This window comes from Molothrus ater, chromosome 3, assembly GCF_012460135.2.
Source record: "Molothrus ater isolate BHLD 08-10-18 breed brown headed cowbird chromosome 3, BPBGC_Mater_1.1, whole genome shotgun sequence".
NCBI classification, from domain to species: domain Eukaryota; kingdom Metazoa; phylum Chordata; class Aves; order Passeriformes; family Icteridae; genus Molothrus; species Molothrus ater.
In genome coordinates, this window is record NC_050480.2 from 111870251 (window position 1) to 111887352 (window position 17102).

The window sequence follows — 17102 nt, forward strand, 5'->3', positions numbered from 1 at the left end:
CCAAGTTAAACTCTCCATTTATTGGAACCTTTTACAAAAAACTCAACATTGTGCTCGTGTCGAAGGAGTGTTCCTTGTCTCTCAGTTCCTGTTGGATTTGAAATCCCGGTGCTCGCAGCACCGTGGGCACAAGGGGAGGGCAGGGGCCGTGTGACATGGGCGGGGCCGGGGCCGTGTCACCTCGGTCGTTGCTATTTACAGCGGGAAAGGCCTCGCTCCGTGCCCGGGGGAAGCAGCAGGAACTCTGCAACAGGGAAAAGGTGCAGCTGCCAAGAGCCCTCCCCGGCTCCTCAGGGCTGGGATGGTGGAGGCCACGCGCCCCAGGAGCTGGGATGTATCATCCAACCAAACCTGAGCTTCAGAGTGACCCTGGGATGCCCTGAAAATCCCGGGAGAACAACGGGTTGGGAGCAAGGAAGGATGTTTGGGATGGTGGCACGGGAAGGAGCACTCTCTGGAAAAGTGTGCTCCTCCCTGGTGGAGGGGCCTCAGGACAGCTCAGGTGCTGGCATGTCCCAGGAGCAGAAAGCTGGGCTGTGAAGGCCAATCCTGTAACCCAGGAGGTTCCATGGTGTTTGGGATGATTTGGGAATGAGCTGCAGCAGCTCTGGGAGGGGCAGCACCAGCCCTGTGGTGGGGAAGATGTTCCTGCTGGCATTTCATTTCCCCACAGAATTCCATCCCTCCCAACGCTGCCGCTGCCCAGGTATCTCCCAGGAGCAGCCTCTTTACCCCTTCACCCCAAATCCTTCCCTTTAGGGGCGCTGAGCAAGGAGGAATTCATCCCATGACAGAGAGATCCCACTGCACATCCTGTCCCTCCTCCAGCACAGTGGACAGGGGGACCCTCCCAACAAAAAAAAACAGCTTCGGAAAATGCCAAAGAGAGGGAGGAAGAACAGCTGGATTTGTTCTGCTGATCCCTGATCTCAATTTGGCCTCATCTTGAAACTCAGCAAGGGAGAGCAGAATTGAAACTCAAATTGAAACTCAGCAAGGGAGAGCAGAATTCCCAGCCTTGGGGCTCTGACACCCTGAGCATCCTGAGCTCCACAAGGAATGCCAACACTTCCCTTCCCATCCATGCTCCCCCAGGCTCTCCCTGGAGTAACATTTCCCTGTGGATTTTGGAAGGCTGAAGGCTGCTGAGCAGTGCCTGTGTTTGGATGAAGTTCAGTCCATCCCACATCACTCTGTGCTCCAGGAGGGCTGGGAAGGCAGAGCTGACCCCGGGCCTGGGCTGGACCTGAGCCACGGCATCACTGCTAACGAACCTCCACTAATGAGGAAGGAATTAAAGCCCTGCAAGAGGAGCTCAGGCCCCTTGGGAATGCTGGAGCTGACACAGCTCCTCACAAGTGCCACATTTCCACCCTGGCAGGGGCAGAGAATCCTTCCAGGTGTTCCAGAGCTCGCAGGAGTTTCCCGTGGCATTTTTAAGGAGACTCTGAGACTTCATGTGCTGCATTTTGGGCATCTGATGTTAAAACAAAAAGGGAATGGAAAGGGGGGAAAGAAAACCATAGGAAAAGATTTCTTGATCCGTGTTTTGCTGTGGTCAGTGGTGCTGGTGAAGGCACGAGCTGTGGGCTCTGCTGGGAACAGGCTGCTCCTTCCCTCCCCTTCCCACGGTGGAAGTGTCAGTGCTGATAGGAAAACCTGGGGAGAGGAGTTTGGAGAGGCCCCAAAATGTAGTGCAGGAGGAACATGGGCAGGGCTGGCCTTGGGAATCAGCCCAGGAGCTGCTGCTGGACCATCCCTGCTCCCACACACCAGAGACACACCAGGGGTGACATCCAGGAAAACCAGGGACATTGAGGTGACCACACAAGTGTCACCTTCCCACCTACCCAGCAAGAGCTTCTCCAGGCTGCTCACAAACATCTGGGATGTGCTGAGGGAGAGCATCACATGAGGCCAAGCTCTGCCCTTCCCTCCTGTGCTTCCCTCATGTCCAGCTGGGCTGAGGCAGGATGGAGCAGCAGCTGAGCTCGGGTGGTCACAGTGTGACAGCATTTTGCTCTGGGGGAGAGGAACCAGCTCCAAACCCACGCTGTGAACCTGATCCCAACAGGATCTCAGTGAAGATGGGATTCTGGGAAGCTCCTGTTGGCATTAAACCTCAGACACAGCCCAAAGCCAGGCTGTGAGGATGGGCTGGGGTTAAGGCAGCTGTGCTGAGGCCCATGGCAAACCCAACACGGGCACAGTGTGCTCTGGGATGGGGACAAGGCAGAATGGGAATTGCAGCTCTGGCACACCCAGGCTGAGCACAGAGAAGGGTCAGAGCCTCCAGAAGCCTGCAGCACCCCCAGCCCTGGCTGTGCTGCAGGTGGATCTTCCCTAAGCCCCAAACACATTCTCAGTCTTTAGAGGATCAGCAGGACACGGTGGGAAAAGACACTGAGACAGCAGCAGCTGAACCCCCTGGGCTGCAGCACAGGGCCAGAGCTGGAGCCAGGCAGGACCATCCAGGCCAACCTCACCCCTCTCCAGGGGATCAGAGTGGGGAGCAGAGCAAAGGGCTCCTCACCAGGTGACACCTGAGAGGCCTCAGTAGTAGCCACAGGGCAAGAGAAGCCAGGATCTGGTGGGTGGGAAGGGCTGTGCCATGGGAGGAAGGATGGGGACAGAAGATAACAGGAGCTGCCCTGATGCTGCACCCAAACACCTCCAACCTGGCCTTGCTACAGCACCCTGGGATGGGCTGAAGGGTCCAGAGGGGGAAATGAGGTGGGGAGAGGGGAGGGAAAAGAAAACAAAAAAAGCGCCTCACGTGGCAAATCTAAAACACTTTCATTTTAAATAACAATAATTATAATTAAAAAGAACGGCTGCCCTTGGCTAGCGAAGGGGCAGAGCCAGTGGCCAGCGAGCCATTCCTCAGTGTATGATCCGTGGGTGTGTCCTCACAGCAGCCACAGGGTCCCATTCCCTGTCCGGGTGAGTCACTTTGGGAAGAGGGAAGAGCCCATCCCAATCCAGGCTGGCCCATTTGCCACAGCCTTCTGCACTCACAGCCCACCAAAGCAGCCCCGTGCCGGCCTCTCCTGCCTCAGCTGGGAGCTGGCAGGGTCCAGCTCTCCCATCCTAGATGAACTTGAAGCATTTGGTCTTGTCGTGGGGCAGGCGGGTCTTGAAGAGGACCGAGTCGACGCGGAACTGGGTGTAGAGCAGGGGCATGTACCCGTACACCTTCACGAAGAAGTTGATGCACTTGTGCCGCTCGTGGAAGTGGGAATCGTCGTGGGAAAGCGCCTGGGGGCAGCCGGGGCAGCGGAAGGTCCAGCGGGAGGTCACCTGCCAGGAGGGACAGAGGTGTCAGTGCCACAGCCCAGCCCGGGCACTGCCAGGAGGGACAGAGGTGTCAGTGCCACACTGCCCACAGCCCAGCCTGGGCACTGCCAGGAGGGACAGAGGTGTCAGTGCCACAGCCCAGCCCAGGCACTGCCAGGAGGGACAGAGGTGTCAGTGCCACACAGCCCAGCCCGGGCACTGCCAGGAGGGACAGAGGTGTCAGTGCCTGAGCCCAGCCCGGGCACTGCCAGGAGGGACAGAGGTGTCAGTGCCACAGCCCAGCCCAGGCACTGCCAGGAGGGACAGAGGTGTCAGTGCCACAGCCCAGCCCAGGCACTGCCAGGAGGGACAGAGGTGTCAGTGCCACAGCCCAGCCCAGGCACTGCCAGGAGGGACAGAGGTGTCAGTGCCACACAGCCCAGCCCGGGCACTGCCAGGAGGGACAGAGGTGTCAGTGCCACAGCCCAGCCCGGGCACTGCCAGGAGGGACAGAGGTGTCAGTGCCACACTGCCCACAGCCCAGCCCGGGCACTGCCAGGGGGCTCGGATACAGAGGGAACCTCAGCAGGGGTTGAGTTGGAAGGGAGCTCAAAGCTCATCCTGTCCCACCCCTGCCATGGCCAGGGACACCCTCCAATGTCCCAGGGTGCTCCAGCCTGGCCTTGGACACTGCCAGGGATCCAGGGGCAGCCACAGCTGCTCTGTGGATCCCCTGTGCCAGGGCCTCCCCACCCTCACAGGGAACAATCCCTTCCCAATATCCCATCCATCCCTGCCCTCTGGCAGTGGGAAGCCATTCCCTGTGTCGTGTCCCTCCATCCCCTGTCCAAAGTCCCTCTCCAGCTCTCCTGGAGAGAGCCCTGGAAGGGGCTCTGAGCTCTCCCTGGATCTTTCTCTTCTCCAGGTGAGCACCCCCAGCTCTCCCAGCCTGGCTCCAGAGCAGAGATCATCTCTGTCATGGGCAGGGAACCTTCCACCAGACAGGGAATTCAGTCTGATCAATCCTGTAATGTCAAACCTCACTTCACCTGCTCTGTGGCTGATTCCAAAGGCTGAGCTTTCCCACTGCAGCTGGATTTCCCTGGAGCAGACACCACCCACTTCCCAGGCAGAGCTTCTCCAGCAGTGCCAGCCCTGGGACAAGGCCCTGGCTGCCAGTGCTTTACCTTGATGGGAGGTTTCCTGGTCAGGTGGGACACCAGGAAGTTCATGGCGATGTCCTCGCAGTTGATGTACTCGTCCACCATGTCCCTGATGGCCTGGGGCATCACGTAGGAGTACAGGTAGGCATAGTACTGCAACAGGGAAAGGCACAGTGTCCTCCAGGTGCCCCACAGGTGACAGCAACACGTGGGACATGTGGGGTGTGGCTGGCTCAAAACTCAAGGACCCCAGTGGAGATGTTCCCCATAATGGAGTTGATCCCGCACTGAGATCCACAGCAGCAGCAAACCTCCCACAGCCACCACCCTCTCCTGGAAGCTCAGGAATTGAGGAATGGGGGTTCCAGCCCCCTCAGATCCTGTTCTATGCTGCTGTGGATTCAGCAGGAACAGCCACTGCAGATCCTTCTCAGGACCAGGTTCTGGCTGTGCTTCAGTTTGGAGAAAGTGAGGGGGAAGGAGCAGAAAGCTCCCACATTTGTCCTTAAAAAAACCACAACCCCCCAGATCTGCAGCCTCAGGTGGCTGTGAGCAGGAAGGGGCAGCCCTGGGTGGGGAGGTCTCACCTTGTGGAAGAAGGCAGCACCAGTGAGCACCATGGAGAGCTCGCAGGAGTAGTTGGAGTTGTAGAGCCAGGACTGGTGGGGGATGTCCCAGGCGTGGTAGCGGCCCGGGAAGCCCACGATGCGATCCCTGGCCTCTCTCCACACCCTGCAAACACAGAACTGCCCATGAGACCCTGACCTGGGAGCCCACCCAGAGCTCCTGAGGGATGGAGGGGTCTGTACATAAAGGAGTTTGGCAACTGCTTATCCAAGGAATGCCCAAAGGGCAAAAAGGAAAATGTGTTCAATGTGTTCCTGTCCTAGAGCACAGCCCAGCTGCTCATGCACAGGGAAAGGGCTCCTAATCCATAAATCAGGGATTTTGTAGCTCATAAGGGCTGTTCTGGAGGTTTAAAAGAAAACTAAAGCCAGAGCAGCCCAGGCTCAGCCTGGGAGGAGCCCAACATCTCCTGGCCTCTTCCCCAAATCGCTGGGACTTTCCATCTCCCAGCAGCTCAGTAAAGCCCAGATAACATCAACCTCCCTTAAGGAAAGCTTCAAGGCCAGATTGGACGGGGCTTGGAGCACCCTGGGATAGTAGACGGTGTCCCTGGCCATGGCAGGGGTGGGACTGGATGAGCTTTGAGGTCCCTTCCTATCCAAACCATTCCAGGACTCTGGAAATTCCGTAATTCCATAATTCTGTGAAAAGCTGCTGAGATGCTGAAGGCCCCAGTGTCTCCTGAGGGAAGGCCTGGATTGCCAAGGATGCTCCTCATCCCAAACTGCAGCTCCCTGGGCTCTGGCCCCAGAGGAAAAGCCTCCAGAGCCCTGAGTGCCTCCCTCACCCTGACACGTGCTCACAGTCCAGCCTTGGGAATGAAATCCTGAATTTTGCATGTGGAGCGTGGGATTGCTTAATGTTCTGCTCTCATCTGCAGCTCACGCTCCTCCAGAGAAATCCCCCAGGAGAGCTGCAACACTGGCTGCAATAATTAGGGAAAAAGTCACTGCCTGGTGCCTGAGCTGGGAAACAAACCCAGCTTCCACAGGCAGGGGTGCTTGGCTTCCTTTGGATGGTTCATTCCCCTCCCTGCTGCTCAGCGCCCAAGCTGTGACTCCAGACTGCAGGAGAGAACTCCCTGTGCACACAGAAGGGTTTTCCCTTCTTGCCAGGCACAAAACTGGGCAGTAAGTGCCAGTTTTGGGTTTTTCCCTCATTTGGATGTGAGTTTCTCCCACAAGCCTTGTTCTGGGAGAGCTACAGGAGGAGAGCAGAAGATTCCCTGAGCTTTCCTTACACTGACGGAGCACAAACTTGTTTGTTGTTCAATCCTCCAATTAACGAAATTCCAAGATTATCCTGAGGAATCAACACCACCAGCAGCTTCCCTGCCTCTGTCCTCCCCCCAGTACTTGTTTGCTGCAGTTCTGTCAATCCAGGGTGATTGTTTAGAAAAGCTGGAAGTTGAAACCATTTCACTTCTCCCACATCTTCACTTTTTCCCTCCCAGCTCAGCCACAAAAATCAGGATTTCTCTGGAGAATCGTTCTGGGGGTGCTCAGAGAGCTGCCTCCAGCTCCCTCCTGAGTGGCAAACACGATGCTTTTGGCCCCAAAAATCAAAGCCTGGAGCAAGGTTTTGACAAAGCACAGTTGCTGTGGGCAGCTCCTGGGAATGTGTTAACACAGGGAGCCTTTGTGGGAACTGGTGTCTGTAAGCAAGGATATGAGTGAGATTAACACAGGGCACTTAATGGCCTTCATTTGATGCTCTCCAGGGCTAATCAGCAAAACAGAGACCAAAAAAAGGGAGAAAACAGCCAAGTTTGGATAAACAGCCTGGAATGGGGCAGGGAAAGGAAGCCAGGAATTCTGACGCCTCCTCCTGCACTTTAATCCCTCTCACACCTCATTTCTCATCTCTCTGAGGGAGCCTGGTGGGTTTCCAGGCATTTTGTGCCTTTAAATTCCCCTCCCAAGCAGGTTTTGGTCCCCATCTCCCACCCCCAGGCAGCTGCTGGGTGTTCTCTGACTGGGAATGGCAGCCCCTGCTCCTTGTGGCTCCTTGTGGCTCCTTGTGGCTCCTTGTGGCTCCTTGTGGCTCCTTGTGGCTCCTTGTGGCTCCTTGTGGCTCCCCAGCAGCTCCTGGCAGGGAGGGAGCTCTGGCTGCAGGAGCTGCAGGAGCAGCTGGCACAAAGCTCCCCAGCAGGAGCCCCCTCATCCCTGTGAGCAGGAAGCTTTTGCCAGGGAAAAGTCAGGGGAAAGCTGGATGTGGAGCAGAACAGGGTGGGAGTGAGAGCAGCACAACCTGCCTTTGGTGGGAGACATCATCTGCCTTTGGGGGGACATCATCTCCCTTTGGGGGGACATCATCTCCCTTTGCTGGGGGACATCATCTGCCTTTCCTGGAGGACATCATCTCCCTTTGGGGGGACATCATCTCCCTTTGCTGGGGACATCATCTCCCTTTGGGGGGACATCATCTCCCTTTGGGGGGACATCATCTCCTGGGGGACATCATCTCCCTTTGCTGGGGGACATCATCTGCCTTTGCCTGCTGGACTGTCACACCCAGTGTCACAGGGAGGCAGCATCATCTCCCCTGGGGACATCATCTCCCTTGCTGTGGCTCATCTCCCTTTGCTGGGCCTTTAGGAACATCATCTCCCTTTGCCACAGGACATCATCTCCATTTGAAAAGGGACCATCTCCCAGCTGGGGAAATCATCTCCCTTTGCTGGGACATTCTGCCTTTGGGGTGACATCATCTCCAAGGGGGACATCATCTCCCTTTGCTGGGGGACATTCACATCATGGAGGGACATTTGTGCCTGCTGTGCCCATCCCTGGGCAGATCCGCCCTGTCTGTGCCCCTGGCTGCTCCCTGGGCAGATCCTGGCTGTGGAGAGGAGCAGTTTTGGGGAGGGCTCACCTGAAGCCGAACATGATCTCGTCGTGGCGCAGGTGGGCGTCGTCGTCGATGGACAGGATGGCCTCGGTCTCGATCTCATCCCAGGGCAGGAAGCGGTTGTTGAGGCTGTTCTTCTCCGTGCGCACCACCTGCGGTGACATCAGGGACATCAGGGACATTTATGGGGCTGCAGGGCACCAGGTGGAGGTCTGGGGCAGGGGCTGTGGTGGCCCTGAACACCTTCGGGTGGCAGTGACACTTAAGGGGCTGCAGAGCCCAGGGGTGGGGCGCTGGAGTTGGGGCTGTGCCAGCTGTGGTGGCCCTGAGGACTGCGGGTGGCAGTGACATTTATGGGGTGCAGAGCCCAGGGTGAGGGTTTGGGGCTGGGGCTGGCTGCCAGCTGTGGTGGCCCTGAGGACTGCGGGTGGCAGTGACATTTATGGGGTGAGAGCCCAGGGTGGGGGTTTGGGGCTGGGGCTGTGCCAGCTGTGGTGGCCCTGAGGACTGCGGGTGGCAGTGACATTTATGGGGTGCAGAGCCCAGGGTGAGGGTTTGGGGCTGGGGCTGTGCCAGCTGTGGTGGCCCTGAGGACTGCGGGTGGCAGTGACATTTATGGGGTGCAGAGCCCAGGGTGGGGGTTTGGGGCTGGGCTGTGCCAGCTGTGGTGGCCCTGATGACCTGTGGGTGGCACTGACATTTATGGGGCTGCAGAGCCCAGGGTGGGGGTTTGGGGCTGGGCTGTGCCAGCTGTGGTGGCCTGTGGGAACCAAGGACATTCCTCTGGCTGCCCTGGAGGACTCGAGACCCTGGCAGGGGGCTCAGAGACCTTGGCATGGAGTCACAAACACCCGAGCCTTGGATTTTAGCCCTTGGAAACAATTACCAACTTCATATGAAGATGTACAAGCCACAAGAGTTTGAATAGAATGATAGTGAATTTATCACAGGGTGAAAATGTAGAATTTTGAGTTTTTAGAATGGGGGTTCAGAGGCCAAGATGGAGGGATTTGGGCATGCTTTGTCCTTCTTCCTCCTTCTTAGCCTCCATCTTCTGGGTGATGTTGGCACTTTTGGATTGGTTTAGAGTGGAGACAAACTGTCTAGCGTAAGTGATAGGTATTGGAAAATTATTGTAAATAATGTACACGTGGTTTTTAGTATGAAAAGATAACAGCACCCTGAGGTGGTCAGTGTGCCGCTGTCTGACCTGCTGAACGGACCTCAGCAGGCCAGAGAAAGAATTTTATAGACAAAGCAAATAAACAACCTTGAAAACCAGAACAGAAGAATCCTGACTCCCTCTTCAGCTGCCAGGCTGGGAAAAGAGACTCTGACACATCTCGGGCTCATCCTGACCACAGAGACTCCGAGAGTGGCCCAGACAGCTGCGGGTGGCAGTGGCATCAGGGACATTTATGGGGCTGCAGGGCACAAGGTGAGGGTTTGGGGCTGGGCTGTGCCAGCTGTGGTGGCCCTGAGGACTGCAGGTGGCAGTGACATTTATGGGGCTGCAGGACACAAGGTGAGGTTCGGGTTTTGTGTTACTGAAATGGCTCCCGAGGTATTAAAGAGTCTTTTTTCCAAGCCCTGCGACCGAAGAAGAAGTCGAGATTCCTCAGCTCTGGTTTTCAAGGTTGTTTATTTTCTCTTATCTATTACATTTTCTCTTATCTAATACATCTATTACATTATTTCTCTGACCTGCTGAGATCTGTCCAGCAGGTTGGGTTGTGGCACAGTGCCCGCCCTCAGGGTGGTGTTATCTTTTTAAACTAAAAATTAGGTGTACTTTATTTACAATAATTTTCCAGTACCTATCACCTATGTTAGACAGTGAGCTTCTACTCTAAACCAATCCAAAAGTGCCAGCATCACAGCAGAAAATGGAGGCCAAGAAGAAGGAGAAGAAGGACAGGACACGCCCAGATTCCTCCATCTTGCCTCTTGAACCCCCATTCTAAAAACCCCAAAATTCTACATTTTCACCCCATGACAAATTCACTATCATTCTACTCAAACTCTTGTGGCTTGTAACTCTTCACACAAAGTTGGCAATTGTTTCCATGGGCTGAAATCAAAGGCACAGGTGTTTGTGACTCCGTGCCAAGGTCTCTGAGCCAATGGGGTCTAACAGCTTTTCGAGGAAAGCTTCTTGGGTCTCCCTAAACCAGGGAATGTCCCCCAGGGTCTCCACAGTGGCCCTGGGATGGGGAGTGCTCCGAAGCCACCAAGTGTTGGCTCAGCCCAGCAGCAGCTCCAGCAATTCCCCCACCTCAACCACACACCTGGAAAATCCTCCTGAATTTCTCCCTCTTCCAAGAATCATGGGATAGAATCATGGGGCTGGAAGGAGCACACCAGGACCACCCAGTCCAATCCCTGCACAGACACCCCAACCATCCCACCCTGTGCACCCCTGAGGGCACTGTCCAAATGCTCCTGGCAGCCTTGGGAATGTCACCAAGCCCTGGGGAGCTGTTCCAGTGCCTGACACCCTCTAGGGAAGCACCTTTTCCTGATATCCACCCTAACCTTCCCTTGGCACAGTTTCACATCGTTCCTGACAGCCCCATCCACCCTGCATCCTTTCCCCTGCTCTTACACTTTCAGCTGATCCAAAGCCACTCTGTCCATGCCACATTTCCCACCCCATTCAATCCCTCCAGTCCTTTCCCTGCTTCTGCTCTGAACAATCTTAATTTAAAAAATTAAGCCCAGCCTGGTGAAAAGACCAAAGCATCACAGCAAGAGAACTCCATTAAATACGATTACATCTGATCCCACAAAAAAGCCCACGCTGAAACCATTAACAGTGGAAATATTTGTATCGGGATCTGCGTGACAGCTGGGATGATTAAATTCCCATGGAAAGCCAGTCTTGGAGCTTTCATCTGCTGACAGCTCCAGGGGGGATGGAAAACTCAGCAGAAACATGTTGAATATTGCACTGAAGAGCCATCAAAAGCACCAACAATTTACTGCAAGTGAGCAAACTGGGCAGCTCTGGGCTATGGAAAAGCAGGGCCAGAGCTGAGCCAGCAGCATTCCCACCCCAGGAGCTCTGTGGTTTCATCAGGACATGGACAAAGCAGGGACAATGTTGGCACAGGAGCTCCTGATCCTGCTCCTTCCCAAGGTGGAGAAGCATCACAAAACTCAGCTCAGTGTCTGGCTTGGCTGAAGGGTTATCCAGAGCCAGCGGATGCTCCCAGGGGTTCCTTCTCTGCCTGGGAACTGCTGGAAAAGGGGATGCAGGAATCAGGGTGGGGATGGGGTGAGGAGGGAAGCAGGAGGAGACAACTCCACACTCTGTGTCCAGCTCTGGGAAGGAGCTGGATCTGCTGGAGTGAGTCCAGCCTGGAGAAGGGAAGGCTCCAGGGAGAGCTCAGAGCCCATCCCAGAGCCTAAAGGGGCTCCAGGAGAGCTGGAGAGTGTCACCATCCTATTTTCTGGAAAAATCTCTTTGCCCAGGATCCCTCTCCTGGGAAGCTGAGAGGCCTCAGAGAAAAAGGAAAACAATAATGATCTGATTTGCTTCTCCTGTGTTTTGCTGCTTTGGAATGTGTTTGGAGATTGTTTATCCAACAGGTGATTGTTTCATTGGTTTCATGTGAATTGTTTTGACTTTTGGCCAATCATGGCCAAGCTGTCTCGAGGCTCTGGAAAGAGTCACCAGTTTTCTTTATTGTGTTTTTATTATCTTTTAGCCTTCTGTCTGCATCCTTTCTGTATTCTTTGTATAGTTTAGTATAGTATTCTTTTATACAATATAGTATTCTTTAATATAATATAGTATCATAAAATAATAAATTAGCCTTCTAAGAACATGGAGTCAGATTCATCATTCCTTCCTTTATCTGGGAACCCTGCAAATACAAGAGGAGAGGGACTTGGGACAAGGGATGGAGGGACAGGACACAGGGAATGGCTTCCACTGCCAGAGGGCAGGGATAGATGGGATATTGGGAAGGAATTGTTCCCTGGGAGGGTGGGGAGGCCCTGGAATAGAATTCCCAGAGAAGCTGTGGCTGCTCCTGGATCCCTGGAGTATCCAAGGCCAGGCTGGACAGGGCTTGGATCAACCTGGGATGGTGGGAGCTGTCCCTGGCCATGGCAGGGGTGGGATGAGATGGGCTTTAAGGTTCCTTCCCACCCAAACCATTCTGGAACCCTCAAAGCCACCAACATGAACCTCCTGTGAGCTCCAGGGCAGAGGGGCTGGCTCTGGGAGAGCTCTGCCAGGAGCTCCCAGCCAGAGTGGCAGAATCCACCTCTCCTCTCAAACACCAGCCCTGCTCCTTGGGAATTGTCTCCCTTCAGCTCCCACCCCTGCCCTGGTGGGTCTCACCCCCAGAAGAGCCCAGAGATGCCATCACCAACCCTCTCTCTGTCCTTTTTCAGACTCTGAGGTCTCAGTCTCTCTCCCAGCACTGCTTCTCCTGCCCTTCCATCATTTTAATGACCAATTTTGCCACAACTTTGCTCCTTCATGGTCTGGAGCCAAGAGCTTTGTCGAACCCCAAGGAAAGATGTTCCCTCAGCCCTAGCTGTAGCACAGGGAGTCAGCAGTTCTCCTTCCCAAGGGGATTCAAGCAGTGAGGAGGACACAAAATCAGCCAGAGAATCCCAAGAGAGACCCCAGCCCATCACCAGCCCCCACCTCCCCTCACAGCAAGAGCTCCAAACTCAGAGCAGAGCACCAGTGCTGGGTCCTGCACCAAATTCCAACTCCTCCAGACCCCAGACTCTGCCTTATTTTGGTTATTTTTGACTTTTGTTTGGGACTAATTCTCTTTAAAATGCTTTGCCATCAGCTAAAAGGCCCAGAGCTCAAACCCATGAATCTCCTGAGCACTTTGCAAAGTTTGGAGACACCTAAAATGCCTCTAAGCACCCAAGAGACCACATCAGAAGCTTCTACTCCTTTTAGAAGGAGAAGAAAATCAGTTAGAAAATCAGTTCCAGGTGATTCAGTTCCACAACCTGGGATTTGTTTGATTAGAGGAGCACAAAACCCCACAAATCCATCACATCCATTTCCTGCCATTATTTTGTTGTTCACAGACACACTGGACAAATGAATCTTAAAAAAAACTGAGAGAAAACTAAACCAGAGCATAAATCCAGAGTCTGCCCAGCAATAATGTCCTTTTACCAATACTTTAAAGTACATTTTTATACATAAACACCAAAAAAAGCAGCAAAATCAATACCTTCCAGCAATCTCCTTGCTGGTGAGGCTTCATGCTTAAGCTTTAAATTAAGTGTCACATATCATTTGATGGTGAAAACATGAGGAATGCCTGTGCCCTTGGAGAAGTTTTGACAGCTCAGCTCAGTGAACTGGATTGATTCCTGGGCAAAGAGCAAACTCTGCAAGAACCTGGGTGCCTCATTGCTCATGTCAGGTCTCTGTCAGGGGAAAAAAGCCTGGAGGGTGCCCTTAGGAGAGCTGTGAACGAGCTCTCAGGAGAAGGAACCAAATTTCCATCTTTGCCAAAGGTGAGAGATTCTACCCCAATGGGCTGGGGGGAAAAGCAGGGTGGGGTGGGGACACCACGAGCTCCCTTTGCTTCTCTGAAGAACAGGACTTGGACCCTCTCCATGCAGAAAGGGTTAACTCATCTCCTGGATCAGAAAGGGTTAACTCATCTCCTGGATCAGGACACTTCTTGGTTTTCCCAGCTTTTACAGAGATGGGGCAGCTGAGAGGCTTTTTAAACAATTTTATTCCATTTTCAGTCTTGTAGAAGGGTGAGACACAAGAGATGTAAAACTCAACATCATTCCAGCAGAAGCCACCCTATTTCCTGGTTACAATACCTTAGAAATGTTTCCCAGCTTTTGCCACACAATGCTGCTAACACTTCTAACACCAATCACCTTTATTTTTACCCCACAATGCATCTTGCACAGTTCTAATTCATTAAAATATCTGGTCTTTTTGCAAGGCCATATTTTGAAACTTGTTGAAACTTGTTCCTGGTTCAATCTCTCTCTCAACAATGTCATCTCTATTCCATGGCCTTGCTAAGGCAGCTCACCTTATCTCAGACTTTGCATCCAGATGTACAGAACTGTGTGAGCCTTCTGTCAGGTTTTGGGAATTATTTATAAATCCATTTCTCACAGTGGGTGATCAGTCTGAGCAGCCCAGGCTTGGAACTTGGCTCCAGAGGTGCCACCATTGCTGATCTTCATCCCACCCACATCCTCCTTCCCAGCTGAGCAGGGTCCCTTCCCACCCTCCTTCCTCTCTGCCAAGGCTTCTCCAGCTCTCCTATGTGCACATGTGGGGAAGAAATCAATTAAAAATCAGCCAATTGAGGCTTAAGAGAGGTCAGGAAGGGCTCTGTTGGAGGACTTTGGGAGGTGGCAAATCTGGGAAAAGGGAACAATGAGTCCCAAGTATCCCTGAAGCCACCCTGTCACATACATTTCTTTTCAACTCCTGAATTTTTTATTTTCATCCTTTATTTTCAACAACTGAATTTGGCCAAATCCAGACATGTTTTTATTAAGAAAGTTGCCTGGATTGGCAGTTGAGACCCACAGACTGAGATCCACCAGAGTCCCTTCCCTCTACACATCAGGCCCAAGTGCTGGGGTTATTGACAACACTCCCTGGAAGGAGGGAAGGGCGTGCAGATCCATAAACTGAATAAATCACATCCTTTACTCCCACTCCTGCTCCCCTGCAGATGAGGTGTGAGATCAGACTGGCACTTTCTGCTCTGCAAATGAAACCAGAGATGGGCAGAAGAAAGACAAAAACTCTGCCTGGTGCCACCAAACAGCATCTCCTGGAAGCTGGGTCATTTTTTTTGGAAGTGAAGCTCTCAGAACGAGTTTGCACTGAGCCAAGCAACAAATGTGGGGTGTCAGACAGGGACAAAGCCTCAGGCTGGGTAAAGAGCAGGAATTTCCTCATGGAAAGGGTGGTTGGGCATTGGAAGGGGCTGCCCAGGGAGGTCTGGAGTCCCCATTCCTGGAGGTGTCCCGGGAAGGGCTGGATGTGGCACTCGGTGACAAGGTGGGGATTGGGCACAGCCTGGACTCGATGGCCCTGAAGGGTTTTTGCAGCCTGAATGATTCTGTGATTCTCTCAACATCCTGGCTCCAGCAGGAATTCTGGCACTGGGCGAGGCTCCATATGGAAACTACACCCCTGAGGTTCCCTTTGCTTTGATCCTGGTGTCTCTGAGCTCTGTCTCGTTCCATGGAAGGAGAGAAGAGGCTGAGTCCAGGCACGCTGGCTCCATGACAAGCAGCCAAGCTCTCTGCCAGGGCAGGTGCCAAGGAGCAGCCAAAGGAGCTCTGTCACCACCAGAGGTGCCACCCAAGATCTCTGCAGCCCAATCCCAGTGAGATGACATTGGAGGCAATCCCGTGAGCCTGACCACGGCCACATTTTAAACTCCATTTTCTCAGTGTTTTATCACTACCTGTTCTGGGCAAGCTGAGCTGCTCCACAAAAGCTGGCAGGGATCACTGTGGCTCTCAGCCCAGACCTCAAATCTGCTTGGCTGCCCCTACCAAGGACAACCATGGTGGTGCTCATTGAAGGTTTCCAAGTGCAGCCTCACACCCAGCGGCGCTGATGTCCTGCCCTGCCCAGGCAGAACCTTCTCCCTCCTGCCAACCTCAACTCCCACCATGAGAAAACCCTCAGAGGAGAGAAATTCATCCAGCTCCTGCTGGCCAGCATCCTGCTTTCCAAAGCCAGCAGCACAGATCCAGGCCTTTGGCTCAGCCAGGAGTTCTTCATTTCATGAGAAATAAAATAATCTGGCCTCGCTCGATACAATGTGAGGCTCATGGGCAGGGAGGAGATGGGATGCCAGCATGGCATTTCCACCAGAGCCAAGCCCCTGGGATGATGCCTTTCCTCCCCAAAACCACGCTCTTTTTTCCCAAGACAGACCCAAAAACTCGAGGAAATGAGTCTGGCACAACACGGGGCTCCAGGGCGTTGGTGGCAGCTCTGGATGAGCTGCAAATCCAGCAGGAATTGCTGCCCTGCACTTTGACACTGTGTGAGCAGGGTGTCAAAGCTCCTTCCAGACACACTGCCAGATCTGACTGAGCAGGCTGGCATTTTGTAAAAAAAAAAAAAAAAATAGATGTTCTTTTGTGTTTGTGATAATGAATGTTTAAAAAACTTGGGATGTGGAGGTGAAATCGCAGATACACAAAAAGCAGCTCTGAGGTGTTTGGACGAAGATATTTGGGTGTTACCCTGGGGTTAACACGATCCTGATAAATCAATAAATGGGAATGGCTGGGACCTCAGCTCCTAAAGGCACATCCAGATCCATCCTGAGGGAGATCCTGGATCCTCCTGCATCCAGGCAAAGCCACAGGGGATGTGCTCCTCTCGGGACTGGTCTGTCCCCACCAACCACCCTCACCATTCCCAGCTTTGTTCCAGGACTGGATGAGTCCCAGGACGTGCTTGGATGGAGCTGTGGTGTCCAAGGGGGACATCGGTCCTCACCCATCCCATAGAAATCCTCTGGATTTCCAAAAAAATCCATTTATCTGAGCATCCAGCCCAGCCCTGACACTCTTAGCAGGATGTTTCCTCAGTCATGCATTGCCTGAGGAGCTGTCCCTGGTTTTTACAGTGGTTTCCCCTGGCAATTCTTCACCTTCTTGTTTTCCCTTTAATCCTGCCTTGTAAAGATGGATTGGGAAGTTACTGTTATCCCTTTGTCCTGTATTAATTATTCCCTGCTCCTTCCTCTTCACCTTGAAACAGCCACAGCCCCTCCTTTATGCCCTGAACCCCCAGCTTTGCTACCTCTGACTTAGAGCATTTTCCAACTCTGAATTAAAAGGATTTATAGACTATTTTAAGACTCATCTCCAGAGGTATCAGAAGGGTATTTAGCTCCAAAGCCATCCGAAGGCAGCGCAGGCTGAATGTAAATTGGCAAAACAGAGGCATTTTAAAAATACGTGTAATTAAATAATGCAACATAAAACCCAGCATAAATTATCCCCTGCTGAGAACAAAACCACACAGGAAGACACCATGGAAAGGCTTTTTTTTATGATGCTGTGTCCATGCACAGAAAATGTGCAAACACTTGGTCTCCCTATAAACTCCTCAGCTGAGATCAGTGGGTCGCTCATCTCTGAGAGGAGAAAACAGCTTGAGATCCAAATAAAACTGATTAT

At 53.2% G+C, this 17102-nt stretch overlaps 1 protein-coding gene across 8 annotated transcripts in view; it reads right to left on the reverse strand.

Annotated features, from left to right (window-relative positions):
* Nucleotides 1–17102, reverse strand: part of EXTL3 (exostosin like glycosyltransferase 3) — a 147212-nt gene continuing 130110 nt past the window's right edge. For all 8 annotated transcript variants that reach the window (XM_036379655.2, XM_036379653.2, XM_036379651.2 and 5 more), the window contains 4 exons: nucleotides 7941–8068; nucleotides 5027–5171; nucleotides 4464–4592; nucleotides 1–3300 (listed from right to left, as the gene is read on the reverse strand). In XM_036379655.2, the coding sequence (XP_036235548.1) occupies nucleotides 3091–3300; nucleotides 4464–4592; nucleotides 5027–5171; nucleotides 7941–8068 (612 nt within the window). In that variant the 3' untranslated portion in view covers nucleotides 1–3090. The remainder of the gene's footprint in view (nucleotides 3301–4463; nucleotides 4593–5026; nucleotides 5172–7940; nucleotides 8069–17102) is intronic.